At 36.2% G+C, this 25,089-nt stretch overlaps 2 protein-coding genes and 2 pseudogenes across 2 annotated transcripts; 1 reads left to right on the forward strand and 3 right to left on the reverse strand.

The window, feature by feature from the left end:
• Window positions 1–5,788: 5,788 nt before the first annotated feature.
• Window positions 5,789–6,783, reverse strand: LOC131650187 (pentatricopeptide repeat-containing protein At1g31790-like; annotated as a pseudogene).
• LOC131650188 (lysine-specific demethylase JMJ32-like) lies at window positions 6,763–18,213 on the reverse strand (annotated as a pseudogene).
• An 870-nt stretch (window positions 18,214–19,083) lies between these two features.
• LOC131650189 (uncharacterized) lies at window positions 19,084–19,917 on the forward strand. Its single transcript, XM_058919911.1, has 3 exons — window positions 19,084–19,482; window positions 19,578–19,683; window positions 19,790–19,917. The coding sequence occupies exons 1-3, from the start codon at window positions 19,084–19,086 to the stop codon at window positions 19,915–19,917; spliced, it is 633 nt and encodes a 210-aa protein (XP_058775894.1).
• Window positions 19,918–19,984: 67 nt separating this feature from the next.
• LOC131650190 (uncharacterized) lies at window positions 19,985–23,373 on the reverse strand. The gene is made up of 5 exons (XM_058919912.1): window positions 23,288–23,373; window positions 22,841–23,052; window positions 22,532–22,646; window positions 22,212–22,396; window positions 19,985–20,096 (listed from the first exon to the last, which is right to left on the reverse strand). Exons 2-5 carry the CDS (start codon window positions 22,927–22,929, stop codon window positions 19,985–19,987), a joined length of 501 nt encoding a protein of 166 aa, XP_058775895.1. The 5' UTR covers window positions 22,930–23,052; window positions 23,288–23,373.
• Window positions 23,374–25,089: the final 1,716 nt, after the last annotated feature.

Consider the following 25,089-nt stretch of genomic DNA (forward strand, 5'->3'; position numbering starts at 1 on the left):
ATAATGTTCGTAATAATGATGTATTATCTTAAAATTCCTCAAAATCTCTATTCTAATTGTAAAGATGAATGGAAATATACAATTGAGCATTATGAAGTGCATAGTAAAGTAAGAGAGCATTATTTGGATTGGCGAATTTTGGATTCTAAAAGTGCACTTATTTTGCACAATTGAAGACTTTATCTCCTCAACAAGAATTTTTATAATCTCTCAAAAGTTGGATTTATATCCCTGGCAGTTGATTGTTGCCACTACTTTCACCAAAGTTGGATTTATATCCCTGGTAGCTGATCGTTACCGCGACTTTAATTACCCGACAACAAGTAATTTAAGTAACTTGTATGTCCCAATTTCCTTCTTGAAAGAAGATGACAGTCTCTTCGGAGCAACCAAAATATTTCCGATGAAGAAACTTGTGGACAGTAGGTCTCTTAGTGTCAGAGGTAGTTCATGATAAAAGTTCCAATAGATGGTTAGCCTTCTCAAGATGATGAAGACAATCTATTGCAGAACATGGTAGTTATCCCTTATGAATGGAAGTCTCCCCAACAGTCGAGACAGTTCATATTGAAGTTTGTTCTTCCCCAATGAAAGATAGATCTCTTAGCGTCAGAGATAGTTCATTGAGGAGCCAGATGTTTTTTCTTCCCCAGCAGGTGAAAACCTCTTAAAGAGTCAGAGACGGCTCATGGTGAAGATTAATCTTGTTATGTGCGAATCCATAACTTGGTGATGTGTTATGTGTGAATCCATAACATGTCTTTGTCATTGCGAGAGAATCCGTAATTGACCACTTTTGTTCTGAGAGAATCCAGAACCCCCTTTAAACCTTGTTGTGTGAGAATCCATAGCTTGGTGTTGTGCAATGTGCGAAGCCATAACTGTTTCTTTGTGTTGAGGAGACTATTATTTGCATCCGGTAGTTCTATGAGAATCCTGAATTTACCAAAGTTTGTTACAGTATTCTTCCGTACAATAGTCAGGTCTCTCCAAGTATCAGGGACTGCTCCATGCATCCCTAGTAGATCTGGTTTCTTCCTCCTAATTTGAAGGAAGGATGTTGTTTACTTGTTTATTCCATATATAAAAATCAAAAAAATATTGCATTCATACCATATCATACATGTGGGCTCTCAGGGTCCAAATTGTGCTATCTTTTGTATTTAAGTCCTTGCTACCGTGCTGAGACAAAGATTCCATCTTCCCCTCATCAGGTATCAGGAACTTAAATAGGGGCAACTGTTGTACCCCAATTTTTGACCACTGAGATCCCACCCTATTCTAAATAGTAGGATCATCATCATCCTCATTATCATCATTATCATCATGCATACATCATTTGCTAATCAAAAATACAAAAAAAATTATTGTTTGTTGCTTGTGTTCTATGATAGGAGACTGGTCAAGAGGAGACTGAGCAAATTAGGATTTTGAGACCTAAAAAGAAGTTCAAACATTCTCATATGTTCAAATTATTCTCCCATCAAAATCAAAGCCCAAGTATGGCTCAATTCAAAATCAACAACTTTCAAATTCATCTTATGCTCAAACTATGATTCAAGGGTCTCCAAATCAACATTATAATCAATTCATATCATTTATTTGAAGAGGAGAGCTTGATTCATGTGGAATCCACAAAATTGCAAGTCATTTGGAAAAAATCAACTGTGTGGGTCAACCTTTGACTTTTGAGAAATTTGGTCAACTATGGACTTTTGAGGATCAAAATCATCAACATATGATTATTAAAGTCATTTGACCAAGAAAAATCAAGAAAATCAATCAAGAATAAAAAAGTTAACAAAAGTCGAAATTAAGGTTTTAAGTGATTTTGGCCCCATTTTGGGAACTTCAAATTTCACCTACAAACTCAAAAATCTCCCAACATGAAAGTTGTAGATTTTGATCAAATAAACAACTTTGTCACTCCTAACATTTCTTCAAAAAATGATTATTTTGAGAGATATGGAATCAAGAAGTTTATGTTCAAAAAACTTAAAAATTTCAAGTGTTTTAACATGGATTTCTTCCAACTTTATGGTCATTTCTCACTATGATCCAAAAAGAGTTTGAGAAAACTTTTAACAAGTGGATTGAAGTATGTAGCAAGGGCTTTTCAAAGAGACCATTAGCATAGAATTTCATTACTTGAGCTATGAGATATGATTTTACAAAGAGAGCACCATAACACTTGAATTCAAGCCATGGAAGTGAAGAACAAAGTTTGAATCTTGATCCAAATCTGAAAAATCTTTGAAGTACAAGTCCTTTAACTTGTTCAAGACAATATAACCAGAAGATTACACTCTCTTTTGAGCTATAATCCAAGTGTCTAATGCATTATCCAAGTGATCATTCCATTAATGGCATAAAGATCACACTTCCATTTTGAAAAAGAGGCTTTAATCATAACAACTCTTCTCTTGAGCCACTACAATGTTTCTTCATAACCAAAAGCAATAAAAACACCAAAAGTAAGCTCCTAATGTTCACAATAAAGTCATTGCAAGCATGCTTGAGCCTTGTACCTTCCATTGAAACCATAACTTTCATGTTTCTTCATGAAGAAGCAAAATGGTACAAGTATCACATGGGAGCTCAAATGGATCAGATTTTTCCCTCCATAAACCCTAATTTATGCCTATAAATAGAGAGCATTGCTCTTGGAATCAACCACACCAGAATTCTCCAAGTGACCATTCAACTTGAAATTCTCCTTCTTTCCAACTTTGCATTTTTCAAGTCATTTTGAGTTCCATAAGTTTTGGGTGTCAGCTAAGCTTTCCAACAGCCTCTAATCATCATTTAGAAGCTGTCCATCATCTCCACCACCTTCCAAAACACTTCCAACCAAAAATCACCTTCAAACCTCCATTAAAGAGTCATTTGAAGCCTTAGCCTTCCAAATCTCAAACCATACACATATTGACCAAACTATCACTTAAAACACCTTCTACATACCATATAGAAGCATTCCCAATCATTTTTTGAGACCTGTAACCACTCTAACACCAACTTCTATTTTTACATACCTCACTTGCATCAAGAGTTGTGTTAAGTCATAGAGTCCATTTCAGTCCAAATCAATCATCCAAATACCTCAAATATCACTCATAGAAGCTATTGAAATCATAAAATAGCATATGTAACTACATAATCATCATTCACCATTGTTGCTTGCTCGAGTTTTAGGTACTATCAGGTTCAAGGTTCTAGGCCCTTTCAATCCATCATAAGCATTCAGTTAGCATCATTGGAAGTTAGTGAAGCTATCCAGGTCACTAACATACTTCTGTAACATCTCCAAGGCCAAATTCAACCACTTGCTCAGAGGTACATTTCTGGAACTTGCATTCCTTCATTTAGGTACTCATTTACATAAAGCTTGATACCAATTGACTCAGAATCATGTAGGGATTAATATCCCTAAGGTTTTAGGGCTTGATTGATTATGTTGAGAATTTAATTTTGAAAACAAAAATTAGGGTTCTTGACTAATTTCCAGAAATTCATGCGTGTTAGTTTGAATAAATGGTTGATACCCATGTGGTTGAATTCGTGTTTAAAAGTTGATTAGAATGCACTTTTGTTTTGTTAAAATTGATCAATATTAGGAGAAGTTTGATTTTGAAACCATGGTTGTTGTTACTTTATATTTAATTGAAGTTGTTTTAGTAACGACTACATCGTTACAGCTGAATTGGTTAAAGTATGTATGTGCAATGCGTGACCCTTAGGTCTGGGGTTCGAATCCCCCTCACCCCAGACCTTTTGCTCTTTTATTTTTTTTTTTACATTTTCTTCATTTGTTTTGATATGTAATGAATTGGAAGATCCCAATGAAAAACACTTGCGCTTGGCCCAGCTGGTCAAGTTTTGAGTAGCAAGTGTGAGGGCCTGAGTTCAACACCAACCAAGACCAAAACCTTTATTTTTAACACTAAGTTTATTTCATTTTTATCCAACTTTGAAAAATCACTAAAAATAGGAAAATTAATCTTTTTAACTTGATTTTTTTGGTGTTGTTTATTTATGTTGTCTATTTTTATATTATGATGATTAAAAATCCAAAAAAATATTATTTATTTTTCCATTAAAAAATTAATCAAAAAACAAGTCCTTTTAGGTGTTTTAAAATATCAAAAAATCATTTTCCTTTTAATATTTTCTTCAAATAAATTGTTAATATTTTTATGAGTATTATTCTAGGGTTAGGACAATGTCTCCTTGATTATATCATGTACCCTTAAACCAATTCTCTTTTAGAATTTGGTATTTATTCATTAAAAAATCAATTAGGTTTAGGTGTGATTTCAAAACCCTAATTCAAAAAAAAATTCTTGATCTTTGTTTATCCATGTTAAGTGTGATTTGTTTACCTTGATCATTATCTTTTGTTCATGTATATATACTTGTTGATTATTTTATCCTTGTATTTTGTACTTATTATCCATTGTATTATCATTGTATATACTTTGTTTACTAACCCACGTGCATTAGATTCATATCCATCATCCATCATATTCATTCATATATGAATTAATCCAAAGGTATTAAACATCCTTATCCATTATCATTTGAGTCTACATTGATCTCTTTGTCATACTCACTTGTTTGTCTTTTGTGGCACATGTTATCACACACACACTTGAGGTATTCATTGATTGATTACTTAAAGTTGTTGTTGAAAAATCCAAAGGAGTGGGAATGGTATTGACTAAAATTATCAAGGTACTCAATCTCTCTTCCAATATCTTTATCTTTGTGCTTAATATTGCCAAAGCTTTGCACTTATTTTAAAAATGGTTTTGCATTGTTAAAGCTCAACCTTTTTAAATCAACCCTTGTTTTTGTCTTATCGAACTCACTTTCAAAACCTTCTTTTCTCATCCCCACACTCTATTTAAACAAGTTCACATAAACATTTTCAAAATAACAGTAACAATAACTATAATATTTCCAAAGAGATTCTCATGGAGTACCATGGATGTGAGGGGTGTTTAAAACATTCCCCTTGCATAACAAACCCCTCGTACCTAAATCTCTATTTTTTATTAATTTTGTTTTAAAACTTCTTTGGGTTTTTTCGTTCTTTTCTCATTTTCTTTGGAAACAATAAAGCACGGTGGCGACTCTGTGAAAATGAACTAAGTCTATTCAATGGCTTTAGTCTCACCAATTTCACTGCAACACAAAGGCAATAATATATGTTTTAACTCAATTTATGAAACAGAAATAATGTTTGTAATGGTATATGCTTGTTTAAATAAACATTGTTATGTCTTATAATATATCATTCTTTATATTACTTTTCTTTAATATTTCATTCATAAAACAACAAATTGGTATTATAGCTTATTTTAGGGATCTATGAATTGTGTGTCTAAAATAACAACAAAAATAACCCGTGCACACAAATTAAAGCAAGGGCATGAGTGACTTTTTAGAAAAATAGAAAACTTTTCCTACTACTTTCTTTTGAATTTGTGAAAAAAGTGTTTTTGGTGTATGGCCCCTCAAAACTTGTCTTTCCTTTCTATTTCTTAGGAGTTCCGAACAAGGGAAGCCCAATTATATTGTTTCCAATTTCACCTATTTCAAACAATGTGTAACTCTCAGTTAATGCAGTATTCATTCAAACTAGAGTTCTTTATGGTACTTTGACATGTAATTAGAGACCATCATAAATTTGAAACTACAAAAGTAATCGTAAATTTAAGTATATTCTAAAAGTTTCCAACCATCAATTTTACCATGTCTATGTACAATCTACTTGGTTAGTTCGTGCTTAAAAAGGTAGAACTCTTAATTTATCAAGCAGTGACTCATGTGGATGCACTCCAGCAGCTTTCATCCGATACACAAACTTAACAGCTTCAATGTACAAAAAACCATTATGTATGTAACCCATAAGCATGGCATTCTAACTATCAACATTTATTTCATTTCGGGTCGTTTCAAACACCAGTTCTGCATCTCTTAGTAACCCACTTCTTCCATACATGGCTATCAAACTACACTACACATAATTATATGAGTCAAGTCCCAGTTTGATGGTAACAGCTATCAAACCTGTTCGTCGCAGCTCCCATGATTCTGCATCCTTCCACATGCCTTGAGAACACTGGAAAATGTAAAATTGTCCTTCTTTATCCCTTCCATTCCCATCTCCTTGAAGTCACCAAGAGCCTCGGAGAAATGCCTTTCTTTACACCCACTAACAATTTTAGCAGTCCAAGTCAACGTGTTTTGCTACGACACTTTATTAAAAATAACATTTGCATCTTCCGAACACTTGAAACTCCCATAAAATCTGATCAGAGTTACTTACAAGCACATGGTCACAACCCAACTTTAATAAACATCCCTGAACTTGCATTCCTACTGCAGGCACAAGCCGTGAGAAGACAAGACCAAATCCATGGAGGAAAAGGAAACTCCACCATACCCAATTGACATAACATATTAAGAAAAACATTTTTGATATTCTCATAATCAGAACTTTCATAATGAGCAACAAACAAGATTGCCCAAGAATGAAAATCCCTTACAGGCATTGAGTAGAACAGATGACGTACATTCTCCAACAAACATGATAAGAATCCGATTGAGCAATGTCAATGGAGGTTCGATGCCACTCTTTGTTATGTGAGTATGCAACTCAATTGCGGTTTTTGGGTTACCAGAAAGAATGCATTCTTTGACCAAAGAGGTGTAAATGTCAACGGGTACAGGAAAGTGAAAAGCATCCATTTAGGGCATGATGTTTGAAGTTGTGGCATTTTTTCTCTAGCTGAGAATGAGAACTCATCTAGTGTCATCATTGTCAGGACCTGAATCTATTTCCTCACACAATTTCTCAGGCATCATTGGACTCGTGGGAGTTTGGTAATTAATAGATTGTAAAAATTTGAAATAAGCTTACTTAATGTCAAATTGCATATCATACCCTGCATAAAATACAACTTGTATCAAATTTTCTTATTAACATTGGATATGGACCAAAAAAGAGGAGGATTGATCCTTACAATAGTTTACTGCAATAGTTAACTCTCCGGCATCCCCACTTTGTCTAACATGATGGAACCACATGCTTGGTCTACATTCATTACATCCTATCATTACCAGCATTACCATATACATACAGGATGTTGTGAAAAATGATGTCAAGAACAAAATATAATAGGAATTAGGGAAAATAAGAAGAATACAAGAATTGGTTATAACTGTTATTCTTTTACTTTCTCTTAAAGCAAGATTACAAGTTTACAAGAATAACAAATAACCTCTCTCACCCTAAATTAGGATTTGCAGCTTAGCAATGATGAGAGACTAGTATGCTATTTATAATAAAACCTACATACTAACTAATGAGCTTTTTCCACAAGGTCTATTACACAAACTAACTTAATAAACAAGCTAACTTAACAAATTAGGGTTTAAACACTAAAACCTAATTTAACATGCTAACAAACCTAGCATCTTCGACACAAGCATGTGAACAACCTTCGACTTCATGCTTAATCCTGTCGAACCAAGAAGCTACCCTTCGATCATACTAGAGTTCGATCCAATATCTCACAAATCTCCACCTTGGATCTAACTCTACAACATCAAGGGAACAAACTAGCTTTCTTCATGCAGCTTTATCAACTGCGTACAGTGGAAAAACTTGCAACTCGGCAATGTCTTGGTGATCATATCAGCAGCATTGTCTTCAGTCGAAACCTTCAGCACTTGGACTTCTCCACGCTCGATTACTCCTCTAACGAAATGCAGCCTCACATCAATGTGCTTAGTTCGCTCATGATAGGCTGAATTCTTCGACAGGTGTATTGCACTTTGACTATCACATTTAACAGTGATACCTCGACCTTGAAGTTTCAGCTCCTTCGCAAAACCTTCAAGCCACAATGCTTCTTTCACAGCTTCAGTTAGGGCAATATACTTTGCTTCAGTGGTTGATAGAGCAACAACCTTCTGAAGTGTTGCTTTCCAACTAATTGCAGTGCCAAACATAGTGAAAACATATCCAGAAATAGATTTTCTAGAATCCATACAACCTGCATAATCAGAGTCGACATATCCTTCTATTACTGCTTTACTATCTTCACCCAAGGCTCCACCATAAATTAGGACTCTATTCAGAGACCCATTTATGTACCTTAAAATCCACTTCAATGCTTGCCAGTGAGCCTTTCCAGGGTTTGCCATGTACCTGCTTACAAGACTTATCGCATACGCTATGTCGGGTCTAGTACAGACCATATCATACATCAAAGAACAAACTATATTAGCATATGGTATACTATTCATATAGGCTCTTTCGACATTAGTACTGGGACACTGATCAATACTCAGCTTGAATTGAGGGTTTGTTGGAGTCACAACTGGCTTCGAATTCGACATACCAAACTTTTTGATAATCTTCCGTAGATATGCTTCTTGAGATACGCATAACTTCGACTTCTTTCTATCTCTTCGAATGTCAATTCCAAGAATCCTGGAAGCAGCTCCCAGATCCTTCCTATCGAACTCCTTATTGAGTTCAGCCTTCACCCTCATCACATCTTCAACATTGTTGCTTGCTATGAGAATATCATCCACAAAAAGCAACAAAATAACAAATGAATTACCAGGTCGAAATCTGAAGTAAACGTAGTGGTCGAACTGACTTCTAATGAAACTTATGCGTGCCATGAACTTGTCTAATCTCCTATTCCACTGTCAAGGAGATTGTTTCAGCCCATACAAAGATCTCTTTAACTTGCACACACAATCTTCCTTCCCCTTTTCGACATACCCTTCAGGTTGCCTCATCAGGATCGTTTCATCTAGATCACCATACAAGAACACAGTCTTCACATCCATCTGTTCCAGTTCAAGATTGAACTGTGCCACCATGGCAAGCAACATTTGAATGGACCTATACTTCACAACAGGAGAAAACACATCATTGAAGTCGACACCTTCTTTTTGAGTGAAACCCCTTGAAACTAACCTTGCCTTGTATCTTTTCGACGTCACTCCTTCAATTCCTTCCTTGACTTTGAAAATCCATTTACAGCTGACTAGCCTTGCCCCAACAGGTTTCTTAATCAGTTCCCAAGTATGATTATCATGAAGAGATTTCATCTCATCATCCATGGCCTTCAGCCATTCAGTCTTATTTTGACTCCTCATAACTTCCTTGTAGTCTCTAGGTTCTTCGTCTAGAACCTCACTTGCAGAGATTAAGGCATAAGCTATAAGATCTGCATACCCAAGTCTCTGAGGTCCCTTGATGACTCTTCTCGACCTATCTCTCGACAATAGGTATTCATCGTCAGTTTCCTCAACTTCCTCAGCATCTTCTGCTTCTTCTTCGACTTCATCAGGGATATGCAATTCAGCATCAACATGCTCCACCTCAACAGGAATCTCTACTTGTTCCAGCTCTTCGTCAGATGTTTCTGTACTTCGACCAACATCATCAATTTTCTTAAAAGCCATTTTAGCTTCATTGAAAACTACATCTCGACTGGTGATACACCTCTTGTGACCTGGCTCTAGGCACCATAGCCTATAAGCTTTGAATCCTTCAGGGTATCCCATGAACATGCATTTCAGAGCTCTAGGTTCGACCTTGTCTTGCCTAATGTGAGCATAGGCTACGCAGCCAAATACTCTCAATTTGTCGAGATCTGGTGGATGTCCCGACCAAACTTCTTCAGGTGTCTTCATATCTAACGCTGTCGAAGGACATTTGCTTATCAGATATGTTGTTGTCGAAGCAGCCTCAGCCCAGAACACCTTCTTTAGTCCAGCACTAGTCAACAAGCATCTTACTCTCTCCAAAATAGTTCGATTAAACCTTTCAGCCAAACCATTTTGCTGTTGAGTACCTGCAGTAGTTCTGTGCCTTGCAATACCAGAGGAAGCACAAAAACTGTCGAATGCCTCATTGCAAAATTCAAGGCCATTGTCAGTTCTCAACCTCTTGACCTTTCTGCCAGTCTGATTTTCAACCAGAGTCTTCCAACTTTTGAAATTCTCAGAAGTTTCATCCATAGTCTTCTGGATGAATACCCATAATTTTCTGGAATAATCATCTACTATGGATATAAAATACCTTGCTCCTGAATATGATGGACACCTTGCAGGCCCCCAAAGATCAGCATGGATGTAATCAAGGGATCCATGTGTTCTTTGTTTGCCTTTGTTGAACTTCACTCTGCAAGATTTTCCAAGTACACAGGGTTCACAAAACTTCAACTTTTCGACTTTGTCTCCACCAAGCAGATTTTGTTTCCCTAATTCGACCAGACCCCTTTCACTGACATGGCCCAATCTCATGTGCCAGATTTCTGTCTTCGACAAAGGTTTCGTGGATGCAACATTTGTCGAACCACTTACAACTTCAGCCTCAAGGGTATACAAGCCTTGTTTCTTCACGCCTCTCAAGACTTCCTTCGAACCCTTCATGACTCTTAGGATAATTTTCTCTCCTTGGAAAACATATCCTTTCTTGTCGAATTCACCAAGAGAAAGTAGATTTCTCTTCAAATCAGGAACATACCCGACTTCAGTCAACAACCTTATTGACTCATCATGGAGTTTGAACCTCACAAATCCAACACTTGCAATCTTGCAAGCCTTGTTGTTTCCCAGCAATACTGATCCACCATCTTGATCACATAATTCCTCGAACAAGTCTTTGTTTGGAGTCATGTGCCAAGTGCAACCTGAATCCATAATCCACTCTCTTCTTGAGTCACTGCTTGAAACCACAAGCACATCAGATGATTCGAAATCATCTTGAACAATGGCTGCATTGCCATTATCCTTACTGTCATACCCCAAAATTTGCCCATCTCATTTATCTTTCAAGCTCATACCAAAGTTCAAGACTCAAAGACACTCTCTCCTAAACAATGGCACAAGGAATTAGGGTTTTCATTAGAGAAAGTCAACTGAACTTTGACCAGCCATAACTCCTACATGGAACATCAGAAATTTTCCATCCAAAGCTCAATTTGAAGGAAATTGAATTCTCTACAACTTTGTCTCTCACAAGCCAAGTCCAAAAATGCTTCATTTGAGAGATATGAGCCAATACATTATAGGTCCTTCTGGAAGATCACAAAAAGCTGTTTTTTTGTCAGGAGCAATATCATCAAGATAAAATCTCCAAATGAAAAATATGTTCCAAAGTGGCTTGAAGAAGACATCTTGGGCTTTCCAAAAACTCCTAGAACATCCCCATATGATAAAAATTGAGAGAGTTATGGCTTGCATAAGTTGGGCGATTTTGAGGAAATGCACAAAAGGCAAAGTGGAGAATTTTGAACTTTTAACTAAATGGGCCAATAATTTCAAACCCTCCACGTGATATCAAGCCCATTAGGGGCCCAAAGATCATAAGATATTTATTTTATGATTTTTCTTTAATTTAAATTGAATTTATTCATTTAAATTCATTTTAAATCAAAAGTTAACCAAATAAAATCATAAAAAATATGTTATGAATCTTTCTCATTCATTTGATCAGATCCCAATCATCATCCAAGGGAATATAATATATAAAATGGCATGGAAATAGAATTTGACAAAAAAAGAAAGTCTTGGTTCAAAATCAAATCAATTTTTTTTCAATCATGAGAATGATTCTTTTCCAATTCTCTCAACCCTAATTCACTCTCCTATATATAGTCATAACACTCAGCCTCAAAGGGGACGAAAGACTTGCCTCAAGAACCCTAGAAATTTTCTCCAAAAGATTCAAGAATAGGTGCAAATTCGAAATCTTACTTCCAGCCATTATCAGGTTTGAATGATCACTCCAATATCTTCCTGAGGTGATTATGATTAGGTATGAACTAGCACACAGTCCCATATCATGTAAGTATCACAGCAGGTTCGTTCATGTCCATTCAAATTTCTGGCTTTTCGTGTTTCATTATCCATTGTGTTTAAATAAGATTTGATGCTTCCAATGTGTTTGTAATGATGTTTAGAACAGGTACGACATATAACTTGAGAGCCTTGAGCCCTAAACCAAGATAAACCATGGCTAGGGCACAAGCATTCTTTGCTTCGGTTTCATAGATACAGACTTCTACGGTCCAAACCATGGCCACCATTGAATTCAGAGCCATCAAATTAGTGGATTTGGGTCCACTTTAATCTTGTTTAGGTCGTAATGTACTGTTTTTCAAATTGCAGAAATTTCGAAGGAATTTTCCGCGGGTAAATCCGCAGGAAAATTCCCAACAAAATCCGCAGGTGAGCTCCACAAAGAAGATGAATAGTGTGGTTGGACGTTTGACTGCCACGCGTGCCACATTCCTTCATCGCTATTGGTCAGTCAGCGCTTTCATTCTCCCTCTCCTCGCGCGCGCTTCTGTGAGTGGCTAGTCAACAATTCAAAACCCTCTCTCCAATCATGATTGGCTTGCACATAACTAATGGGACCCAGCGCTGACCCAAGTTGAGTTTTCTATTTAATAGTTTGTTTCATATATATTTTTACTGAAGTATTATATTTACAACTGGGCGTTTGTGTATCAATGGCAAGGGACAGATGCAACCGGCTTGGAGGACGTGGGTTCGAACCCCACCAACTCCAGTTTAATTTTTACAAGAAATTTCCACCAGATCCTGCGCTGCAGCTCCATAAGTGATCACGGTGCACTTCCAATCTCAGCCGTTGATTCCACAACGAAGCTATATCCGAGGATGTTGGAGAGCTCCCCACGGTGAACCCTCAGAACATTGTAACACTAGATTACAACACCCAGGTTCTTTATTTGTTTTTTTATTTCTTATTTTTGTTTTATAACTTTTGTTTTACATTTTCTTTTTAACTAAACTTGTTTTAATTAATCCTTTTAAAAATAACTTAACCTGTTTTTTTAATAACAAATTTATTTATTTTTTAATTAATAAAATTAGCTTTTAATTTAATAATTAAAATAACTTTAATTAAGTTTAGTTTAAATTAGGTTTATTAATTTAAATTAGGTTAAATAATTAATTAATTAAATTAGGTTTTTATGTTAATTTAGATTTAATAATTTTTAACTAATTTAGGGTTTTAATAATAATTAATTGTAGGTTTTATCACTAACCTTAACCTTTAAAAATGACACGTTAGGTAGGTGTTGTCCGTCAACTAGGATTTTAACTCTTAAAGTTTTTTAACCATATTTTTCTAAACTTATCCTTTTATTCGCGAATTCTCTTCTCATCTCCCACTCCAGTGTATGTCGCATGTCTTTAATTTTTTATTTTTTATTTTTTATTTTTGCCTTTATTTTTTTATTTTTGCCTTTATTTTAATTTTGGCCTTTACTTTAATTCTCGTCTTTATTTTCCGCCTTTATTTTAATTCTGCCTTATTATTGTTTTGACTTTTATTTTTATTATTTGCATTACTATTGCTTGCTATTATTATGTATCTGCCCCAAAGCCTTGTAAAAAGTTTTCTACCTTTCTGCCTTTATTTTTCCGCCCACAGGTGTTTATTGTAATAGCGTAGGACTTTTAATTCCTGCCTTTAATTTTTGTTTATTTTTAAACTGCGTGGTTAGTAATCCTAGGGAATGCAAGCCTGTAACTAATTTAGAATAACTATAATTATAAGATAAATGTAATCGAAGTTAACCGCGTGATTGTGCACCCACACACCTTTAAGGTTATCCCTCTTGTTGCCTTATTGTTGCTTGTTGCCTCTAATTATACTAAATAGTCAAGTCCCTCGGATGTAGGGATACCTTAGCCTGCTGCCTTCGATTCAACATCACCATGTCCCTCCGATAAAAGATCATAGTCCCTTCGAGTTGCCTACGATAAATATGATCTCGTCCCTCGATTAAATGGTGATAGTCCATTCGAATGCTAAGGTATCCTTACTGTTGCCTTAATGACTATTATGTCCTTCCCCGAGACTACCTGCCCTCTTTATGGTAGGGACAGTCTTGTGGCGAACGATAATTTTCGATGACCCTTCGATGACCCGCACATCCAATTGAAAGATTTCCTGCCCTCTCATGGTATGGATAGACCCTTTCGCCCGAAAGACTTAAAGCACAAGAAAAACAATCTTAGGGTAGGTGTTCTTAAATGCTTGCTCACATTCAATTCAAAATTCCAAATGCTTTTCACACCTCTTTTTCAAATCAATTCAAAAAGACTACGCTTATTTACAAACTAAAGTTCTTATTCAAATTTCTATTCACACATGACACTTCAAACTTTTCAAACAAACAAACAAGTGAGCTAAGCAATTAAGAGCCCATGGATAACCATGGATACAAAGGGTGCCTTACACCTTCCCTTTGTATAACCTGCCCCCCAAACTCAAATTCTTTTCAAAGGTCTTTCCTGTTCTTTTTGCCTTTCCGATTGGATAAAATAAAAGTCGGTGGCGACTCTTGCTTACCGTACATTTCGATAAAGTCAGTTCACCGTATTACACTTACCTCCATGATCTTTCAGGCGTTCAGGGCACACCTTTCTTGTGTGACCCTCCTTCTTACAATGATAGCATCGAATGCCAGATGCTTCGCCACTGTAAGACTTCGACTGACTTTTCCCCTTCTTCCTCTCAAACTTACCATCCTTTCGTAAGAGTTTTCCTTTAACGGCCAAACCTTCGCCAACAGTCGAAGGTTTATGCTCCTTTCGTTCGTTCAGGTCCTTTGAATATAGGGCTGATTGAACTTCTTCAAAGGTTAGGAACTCCCTTCCATATAGGAGAGTTTCTTTGAAGTGAGCATGTGATCGAGACAAAGCGCACAATAGTAACAGCACTTTATCTTCATCATCGATCTTTACATCAATATTTTCAAGATCAAGAATCAGCTTTTTGAACATATCCAACTGCTCAGCCAACACTTTGTCTTCAACCATCTTAAATGAATACAAAGCCTGCTTCAGGTAGAGTCGATTTACCAGCGATTTGGTCATATACAAACTTTCAAGTTTCGCCCATAACCCTGATGTTGTCGTCTCCTTTGATACCTGTCTGAGAACCTTATCACCAAGGCTCAACAAAATTGCGCTGTGTGCCTTCTCGATCATAGTCGTCTTCTCCGCTGCCGTTAATGCAGCAGTCACGGCTGCCTCTCCCTTCAACGCTTCCAAACAACCCTGTTGAACCAGTAGGGCTTTCATCTTCAAGCGCCACAGACCGAAATCATTCACTCCGGTGAATTTTTCAATCTCATACTTTGTTGATGGCATCTTCTCCATGCTCACCGCACCAATTTGTTGCGAAAAACGATGTCAAGAACAAAATATAATAAAAATTAGGGAAGATAAGAAGAACACAAGAATTGGTTATAACTGCTATTATTTTACTTTCTCTTAAAGCAAGATTACAAGTTTACAAGAATAACAAATAACCTCTCTCACCCTAAATTAGGATTTGCAGCTTAGCAATGATGAGAGACTAGTATGCTATTTATAATAAAACCTACATACTAACTAATGGGCTTTTTCCACAAGGCCCATTACACAAGCCAACTTAATAAACAAGCTAACTTAACAAATTAGAGTTTAAACACTAAAACCTAATTTAACATGCTAACAACCCTAGCATCTTCGACACAAGCATGTGAACAACCTTCGACTTCATGCTTAATCATGTCGAACCAAGAAGCTACCCTTCGACCATACTAGAGTTCAATCCAATATCTCACACAGGACATTCAAAATTATTCAATGGTATCAATTTCATCCATTCACTCGTTATGCTTATGGCAAAAATGTTGGCCAGTGTGCCTAGGTAACTGTTTTATGACATTCTAGCAATGATGATATCATGTTATGGCATAGGTATGCAGCATCAAAATTCAGAAAGAATATTGAATATATATTACTGGGGTCGTTATACGTTATAGGTAATCAGTAATAGAATTCACACACTTCAGTAAGTACAAGTAAATGATTGTAGTCATCTGCAAATTACAGAGTGCGGGAACTGTCGCTAAGTCTATAACCCTTTAGTTTGATTCCTATCTCAACAATTATATGATTAACAAAAATCAAAACTTTCCATAGTATCTTTCAATAAACTAGTGAAAACTGTTGAAATAGTTCTTGCATTCATCAAGTTCAATAGTGTCAGAGAATATAGAATAACTGAAACGTACAATGCATGATGAGTGTGTGAGATCAGTATTCTATTATCATCCATCTGAAGAAAGATTAAAAAATAACACAGATACATGATTTAATGCACTACAAAAGAAGGGAACCATACAAGTAGAGAATCTCCCCAGCCTTGACAGTACACTCAAAGGGTGGAGGGCCGTTGAAGTATAACGGAAACTTTGAAATCTCTTCCTCTAAATTCTCCGGAGAAGGGAAAGAGTCCACACTACACTAAGGTACATACGTAGTCGGCTTGTCAAGTTCCAAATCAAACTCGCTAGTATCCTAGTAACAAACGTAAAAATCCCACAACACCCCAAATGAATTCAACTCCAAAAGTTCAAATCTTTTACATTAAAACACAAACCCCGACATTGAAAACCACAAAACCACACAGTACTCTATCAAGGTCTTGTTTAGATAAACAACTTATTAGATTTGCCTATATGTGTGTGTTATTTTCATAAGCTATTTTCAGAGACTTCATGGAAATAAGGTACAAAAACAGGTTATAGACATGACATATGCTGTTTACATAAGCTCTGACAAACAGTATCATCACAAGTGCTTATGAGCTATGCCAGTAGATAAGCTCAACTAGAAAATTAATTGATTAATTGAATAAGCATATACCGAAGAATATGTATAAGTAGCAGCAGGGTAGTGACGAATGTAGAGCGATTAACATCAGTAGGAGGAAACAAGAGAAACGTTTCTCGCCAGTAACAACAGCATAGAGATTCTCATTATGATCCTTATGAAAAGAAGTATTTGAATGACGGTTACCAATCCAAAGATTAACTAGCTTCGGGTTCCAAACTAAAAGCTTCGGTGGCCTAACCAATATGAGAATCACAGTTTTCAGCAAGAGAAGAATACTCCGAACAAAAACAATCATTTTGCTGCTGCGCGTACGCAACACATTTCGGCGGATGGGATGAATTGATGAGACGGAGCGCATCGGGGAACAGCACGCGCTCGACCCGTGCGGAGGCGAAGTAGAGGGTGGAAGAGGAGGGGAGCGAGGTAATGGAGTCGGCGGCGCCGGTGGGGTGAGGTGGAGGGAGACGGTGGAGGAGACAGTCTTTGCTTTAACAACTTTTATATGGTTATTGTTACTTTTTGCAAGGTGCTATTATTTTAAGAAAAATGGCATGAAAGCATGTGTATCATTTCTGGTACTAAGACAATGTATATATTAATCAAATAACATCAATTTTGTGAGATTTCGTGCAAACTATACAAATTTAATTCTACAGCACACACAAGTTTAACATTTCGACACACGTCTTTAACTCTAAACAATTACTTCAAACTATGCACCGAATACAATCTCATGCGCGTAGAGTCTGTCTAGTATTCTTATTCCTAATTTTCATGTGTCAGTCCTTTCACTAACATTGACAAAAAGGCAGGTGATTCGGCAATTTGGTTTGTGGTTTTAGTCACACTTTGTGGCTTCAACAATTTCTAGTTGTCTACCTGCCATTGCACAAGCAGAATGCGCTTGACAACAACATTGGGAAAGAAGTACCAATCAATGTGCTTGTCATGGATGTCTTGGACCAATACATTTTGAGTACCACTTGATTCCTCGTGAAAAACAATGTAGCAAGTGGTCAGGTACGAAAAACCACCAGACATTCACCATTTCAGCTACTCACTCTGTGTTGCCCGGTCGAATCCTATTAGGCAAAGGCCTTGCAATAAGCCCGTCTGTAATCCAACCAACTAACTCTCCATCATTTTTAACATGATTGAATTCCCTTTCTGCATATTCTAGAGATATCTGCAGCCTCCCGCCAGGTTTGCAGTCATTAAGGGATCCTCTTCCGTCAATTCCCGCATTCTTCTCAAACCAATAAAGATAGTTGACTTGAAACAATGCCTTGAGCATATCCTGCTGTGAGCAATTTTCTTTAAGCACCACCTAGATCAGGAGCATGTGTTAGTTATGACCCATGAAACACAACAGAAAATGTTTGTCGCTATAGTTGGCTCCCATGTTGAAAATGAATATGGATGTCAACTTACGCAGAATTTTCCCCGTATGCTCAGACAAAATGTAGCCTTCATTATTATAAAGTGAAAAGCGAGCAAGCACTTCCTCCTTATTGTTGATAATTTCAATTTTTGATCCAAGCTGCAGACGGATTTCAATTTCTACAGCTGCATCCTTTGCTTCAGATGATAAGGCAGTTGATTGTGCCTATTATGAAAGTGAAGTCATCAGTAACTCATTGTACAAAACAAAAATACCAATCACTTTTAATACTTTCCCACATGTTTCATGTCCAATACTTCCAGAATTAGATCCTCTTGTTACTATAATGTTGAATAATGAAGTAGGAACCAAGGTGGTAAATGAACAATCACCAAATTAACTCATTAAATTTGCAAAAGCACCCTTACCCGGGACCCCAACCTCAACTAAGCAGTATCATCAGAAGGGGCCAGAGAAATCTTAAGATATAAACCAAAACCAAAATAAATCAAATCAAACTTTGCTTGCAAATTATAGTAGCAAATTTCTAATCTGGAAGACAGGACTGTTGTTGTAAAGATTTAAATTCGTATTAACTAGAACAGAAGAATGGAGAATGGAATCTTGCAATATTGAATAGCTGGATGCCGAATCATTGGCTGGAGAAAATCACAGCTTGCGTGCCCCCTAGCATGGAATCAACCGCTGCTGACGTTTTTTATTTTGCAGGTACCGGTAAGGAGGAATTTTCGATCAAGTAAATGTTTAAGGAGATTATTGGCTATAATAACGAGAAGGTTGATGGAGATTGGAATAGGATTTGGAAAGCGTCGGTGCCAGAGAGGTGTAAAAGCTTTTTGTGACTACTCAAGCATGATCGATTATTAACAAATCTCAGTAAGAGTAAAAAGGGCCTAGGAAGCTCGGGCTGTAATCTTTACGGAAACACTTGTGAGACTACCATGCATGCTTTGAGGGACTGTTCCATTTGTGCTCAGGTTTGGAAGAATGTGGTTCCTAGTGACATGCTTGTGGAATTTTTTACAGCTGATCAAGATAAGTGGATCAAGATGAATCTCAATTACCGTGCCAATGCTAACTCAAACTGGAGCAATATTTGGATTACCGCTTGCCATGCACTTTGGACGTGGCGCAATCTTGAAGAACATAATGAGGACTACAAGAGACCTTTAGATCCTATTGTACACATTTTGAGGAGAGGAAAAGAATATTCGCAAGCTGTAAATCTTTTCAAAATAGTTAGAATTGATTATAGTGCTAAGAATCTTATTTGTTGGAAACCTCTCACTAAAAATATGATCAAATTGAATATTGATGGTGCTAGTAACTCTGATAAACTGGTTGTGACGGTGTTCTAAGGGATCATAAGGGCACTTGAAAAGGAGGCTTCTCCAAATTTGTGGGAAATTGCAGTGCTCATGTGGCTAAATTCTAGGGAGTGTCAGAAGGTTTACACCTTTTGAAAAAATTAGGATATGCGCAAGTGGAAATTAACGTCGATTCTATGATTGTTGTTAAAGCTATCGAAGAAGGAAAGGTGGGTATGGTTGAGTGTGTTGCTATTCTGTGGCGAATTTTGGAGGTTATGTCAACCTTAGAAGTGGTTGTAATTTCGCATGTCTATCGGCAAAGCTAATTCCTGTGCAGACTGTCTGGCAAAGCATAGTCTCGTTGATAGGAAGCTTGTTATTTACAAGGAGGCACCTCAATATGTGAGACAACTTTTAGATCTAGATGATGCTGGGATTGTTACTCCCACTGTGTTTTTTGAGTAGTTGTTTTTCTTTTTGGGCTTAGGCCCTCCTTTTAATCAAAAAATAAAAATAAATAATAGAAAAAATATTAAGTCACTTTGGTTGCAAAATATGCATTTAATATGGGTAGAGCTGGAAATAATGGTTCCTCGGCATTGACCTCTTTAATAGGAGGAGCCTGTCCACTCAGTAGATATTCACTGAAAACCAAACCTGGTAAAATAATCAATAAACAAGGCATATAAAATTCGTCCTTTTAACAAATAAAACAAACCCGAGTAACATTTCTAGATTCCAGCTCCTCCGACAATTAATTAAAAAAAGTTTTCTAAGACTGCTGCCCAATTGCAACCTATAAGAACTTCAATGGCTAGGTCCGTGGAAGGATGAACCGATTCTTGGTCTATCTTAGACAACATTAACTTGTATTTACAAGATAAATCTTTTAAGAGTAACAAAACATAGCTTCTATAAAATTGGTCGTGAGGCCTCGTCCTAACACTGTCATTGTCATTGTCATCACCGGGCATAGCTCCTTGTTCGAACAGAAAAAAGATAAATTCGGCATGCAGGCCTGACAAAATTCGGCTCGCAGGCCAATGGTTGCGATCAAGCATCTTCCTCCTGCTACTCCTTGTCAACGAACCCTTCGGGGACCACGATCTTGCCTTCCACCACCTTGTAGAAAGGATTAATCCCCTTGGTGACCAGATCGACTTCAGGGTTGACGACCTTGAGCTGCTCTACCGCGGCCTTGAACCCGGCTCCCAGGGTATCCAGACAATTCTGCTCAAGCTCTCTGACCTTGAAAATTGATCAGTGGTTTTTACACGTTTATTTACCGTTGATTTTAGTCGTCTTTGCTTTATATTGTCAAGTGCTTTACTTCATTCTTCTACATTTTATGCTATGGTTGTGTATTTTACTGTTTGCAGGCTCAAAGGAATAAATCGAGACAAATCAATGCGAAAAAGTACAAAAAGGTGAGTTTCTAAGGAAGTGAAAAATCAAGCTACATGAGGTCTGACACGACCACCTGTGTCACCTAAAACTGGCCGTATTAGGATGAAGCGTGGCCAAGAAAATGCAAAAGAGATGAAATTCACGGGGCTGACACGGCTCGTGTTAGCAAGTGTGAGATCTAGAAATTTTCAGCATGTTTCTTATCGTGACAGGCGTGTAGTATTTTGATCATAACTGGAGCTTCGTAACTCGGAATGACGCGGTTCCGGTGGCAAAATTTCGCTAACGAAAAGGGCTACAACTTTCATGAAGAACGCAAATCCAAATTCTGAAGTTAAGGACCAACACGGCCCGTGTTACCTAACACGGCCACCCGTGTTAGCAGTGCTGAGTGTGATTTTGAAAAATTAAGTCCAGGAGGCCAACACGGCCACCCGTGTTGCCTGACACGGCCAGTGTTGGCTAAAACGCTGATTTTGCTGATTTTTGTGATTTTTTATTAAGTGTTGACCCAAGGGGCATTTTGGGTACTTCCAACCAACCTAAGTGAGTTTGCACTATTTAGAAGAGTTTTAATGATGAATTAGAGGACTTTTTTGGCCAGGAGAAGACACGATTGAAGATTGGAGAAAACAAGGGTTTGGGAGAGAAGAAGGTTTTCATGAACGGAAGCGATTGAAGATCAACTATCATCTCAATTCTTGTAACGTCTCTATTTTATATTTTGTTTTCTGATTGGATCATGTAATGACTTTGAATTCTTGATTTCCTCAATTGCATGTTTTATTATTCAATTTGATTATACAATATTTTTATGCTTTCTTTGTCGGACAAACAAGGATTGATTTACGGTTAACAATTTGCTGGACCGCGGTTGTTAAGGTTTTTGTACGATTAGACTATAGTAGATATCACCTAGGACTAGGGATACCCTATAGTTACCGGTTAACTCTTGATAACATAAAGGCTTGATTTCATCATAATTCTCTAAGGACTTAGGATTTAGGATGAATGTTCAAAGGTTTTCCCGCTAAGGAATTAGGGGAAAATATCCTAAAGGGCTGGTAATTGAATAGTATGAACTTGTTAAGGAGATCTAAATCCAAGGTTATTACAGGAACAATCACACACTTTACTCTAGCATAATACTCATATTTGTCAAAAAGCCAATTTACTTTTCTGCTTATTTTAATTATTGTTTAGTCACAATTTGTAAACACAACCCCAACATTAGTTTTTGTTTAATTGAACTACAATTTGAACTCGATATTACTACGCAGTCCTTGAGATCGACATTCAGGGAATTTCCCTATTATTACTACAGAGGCAAAATAGTACACTTGCTATTTTACCGATCAAAAATCAATTGAGCACGAGTCGAAAGAGTTTTCTCCTCTTCGGTCTCATCCTCAGCAGGACAGGCAGCAGACTCTAGTTCTTCGACCCACTTGCTCAGCCTATCTCGCTCCTTGGTCATCTCATCAAGCTCTTCGTTCCTCTTGCGCAGATCGTCGACCAACCCAACCTGGATCTCATGCTGATATCCATTTGACAAACCTACGATAAATATGCTTCAGATTTGAAAAATAAATAAAAAAGGAAACAAAATTAAGGAAGATTTAAATCCCTCCCAATAGTGATAAGATAATTAACATAAGATCAAGAAAAAAACCTTAGAGAGAGCAGTTTTTAACATGGCCTCCTCGAGGCGTTTTGCAAGATCCTTAATCCTCCTTTTCTGCATTTCACTATTTGGCGTATTACTCCGATGCAATAACACATCACAGCTGGAGGGGAAAATGTAAATATATATTATTCTCTGAAGTAAAATCAACAAGAATGAAAAAGAATACCACAATCATATTATATCCCAGTCAAAAAAACAAACTAGGTGGATCATTCAGAGACAGAGAGTAATCCAATTGACTTAATGGCATATATACTACCCGTGAGGGAGTGGTTAAAGAAGCAAATAACTTACATCTTGTCTTGAATGAATGCTCGTGCCCTAAGAAATTCAGGGTCCATGTTATTTGATGATCGTGATACAGCGGCGGCTAAAGATGGCATCTGTGATTGGGTGAACCTGTCCAGATATCTGTCCTGGAATATGTGCCTATAGTTTCATCTTTATTCTTCACATAACTTAACCATCAGCTAGTACAAACAAACAAACAATCAAACACCTGGTGACTAGTCCCAATTCAACATCAAAAAATCAATATCAAATTCCATTTAAAGTCAACAATTTCATTAACGAAAAGTAATAGCTATAATCAGAATATACGAATGCAGGCAATGATTATTAATAAGAAACCCTAGAAATTGAATGAAGCGTGAGTAGTATAAGAAACCCTAGAAATTAAATTAAACGAAATCAACAAATACAAATTCAGGAACAATGAAACACTAATAGATTACGACAAACCTAAAACAATCGGTTGCGTAACAAAATCGGAAAATCGACGACGAGAGAATTTCACGATGATGGTTTTGCCGTTGAGAAAGAGAGAAAGATCGGTGACAATAATAATAATAATAATAAAGATATTTATTTTCTATTTATCATTTTTTATGATACGTAAAAAAATCATTTCATTAATTAATTTTCAAAAAACAATTATAGTTAAAAAAAATTCATTTTATAAATAAAATTTCCAAAATTTTAAAGTTAAAAATTATTTTACTAACTTATATAAATGAAAAATATTTTTATTATATTTTATAAGTAAATTTTAAATTATATAAAATTAAATATATAATTTATTCACTAAATAAAATTAAGACAAAATCTTGGTGTAATTTTTTTAAACTAAGTGAAATATAATTTTTTTATCATAATTAATTATTAAAATAATTTTTATATTTGTGATTTTTATTTATTATTTTAAAAAACTATGTAATTCAAAATTTATATTAAAATATGAATAAAGTAGTAAATAATTATTCTTACTTGATCTCTTTTATTTTAAATTTTTGTTGAATAATTATTAATGTATTCATTTTTTAAATAACCATAATTGTTGTGTATTAGTTATAGTTTTAGTAATTATTAATATGAAATTTATAAAAGATAAATAAATTTTTTATAAGTTTTATTTTTTAATTTATAATTGAAATTAGAATAGAAATATCAACCATATAATTATCATTATTATTATTATTCATAACTTATAAATTGTATCAATTTTATGATATCAGAATTAATCAATATCCTAAATTTTTTAATTTTTTGGGATTTTTTCGGATATGTATATCTGAAAAAACCTCTGACCATTTTTGGGGGATTTTTTCGGGATATGCATATCCGAATTAACCAAAATTCCAATTTTCTTGGGTGTTTTCGGAGATGCATCTCCGAATTAACCAAAATCCCAATTTTTTCGGAGATGCATCTTCGAAGGGTATTTTCGGGTTTCCAGCAGGGTTTTTCACCCCATGGAGTCTATAAAGAAATTGTCTAAAATAAAAGAACATTTCTCATCCCACCCCTTGAGTCTCTTACATCCCACTGAATTGGAAAAAATGTCATCGTGCTTCCGTGCACATACGGTATAAACCCAAAAACAAAACTATCATTCATAACGATAAAAGACTCATTCATTGATTAAAATCGGCATTACATCGAAATTTCCAACAGAAAATTAAGAAATTTAAGAAATCTAAGAAATAGAAATCTAAGAAATTACAATAGACAAAACAATGTCATCTGATCCATGCATCATTAGAACGGAATCAACGTCGTCTTCCACGTCATCCCACCAACGTTCCTTTTCTCCGGTCTGAGACGAGGTCCTTGTCCAAAGCCTCTGGATCCTTCTGATGAGTTCGTCGAGTTTGTACTCCCCTCTAAAAAAGACATCAGAGTCCTCTTGAGTTTGTCAAAGGAATGAATGTTCCAAAATTTAACCGGCATGAGGGTTTGACGGGAGAGAAAATAACATGCTCATCCCTTCTACAATAGTCCTCTTGAGTTTGTCAAAGGAATGAATGTTCCAAAATTTAACCGGCATGAGGGTTTGACGGGAGAGAAAATAACATGCTCATCCCTTCTACAATAAATCGGTTCAGGATCGGGACGCTTGGATGATGTTCGCTGCCATGAACAAGGCCTTATGTGAGTCATTTTTGTGTTTGTGTTTAGGGTTTATGTTTGTGTGCAATGCAACCCTAGAAACATCAAATTTATAGAATTCTTTGGTGAATATGGACCATACAATCTCTATAACA

The sequence above is a fragment of the Vicia villosa genome, linkage group LG2 (genome assembly GCF_029867415.1).
Source record: "Vicia villosa cultivar HV-30 ecotype Madison, WI linkage group LG2, Vvil1.0, whole genome shotgun sequence".
In the NCBI taxonomy this organism is placed as follows: domain Eukaryota; kingdom Viridiplantae; phylum Streptophyta; class Magnoliopsida; order Fabales; family Fabaceae; genus Vicia; species Vicia villosa.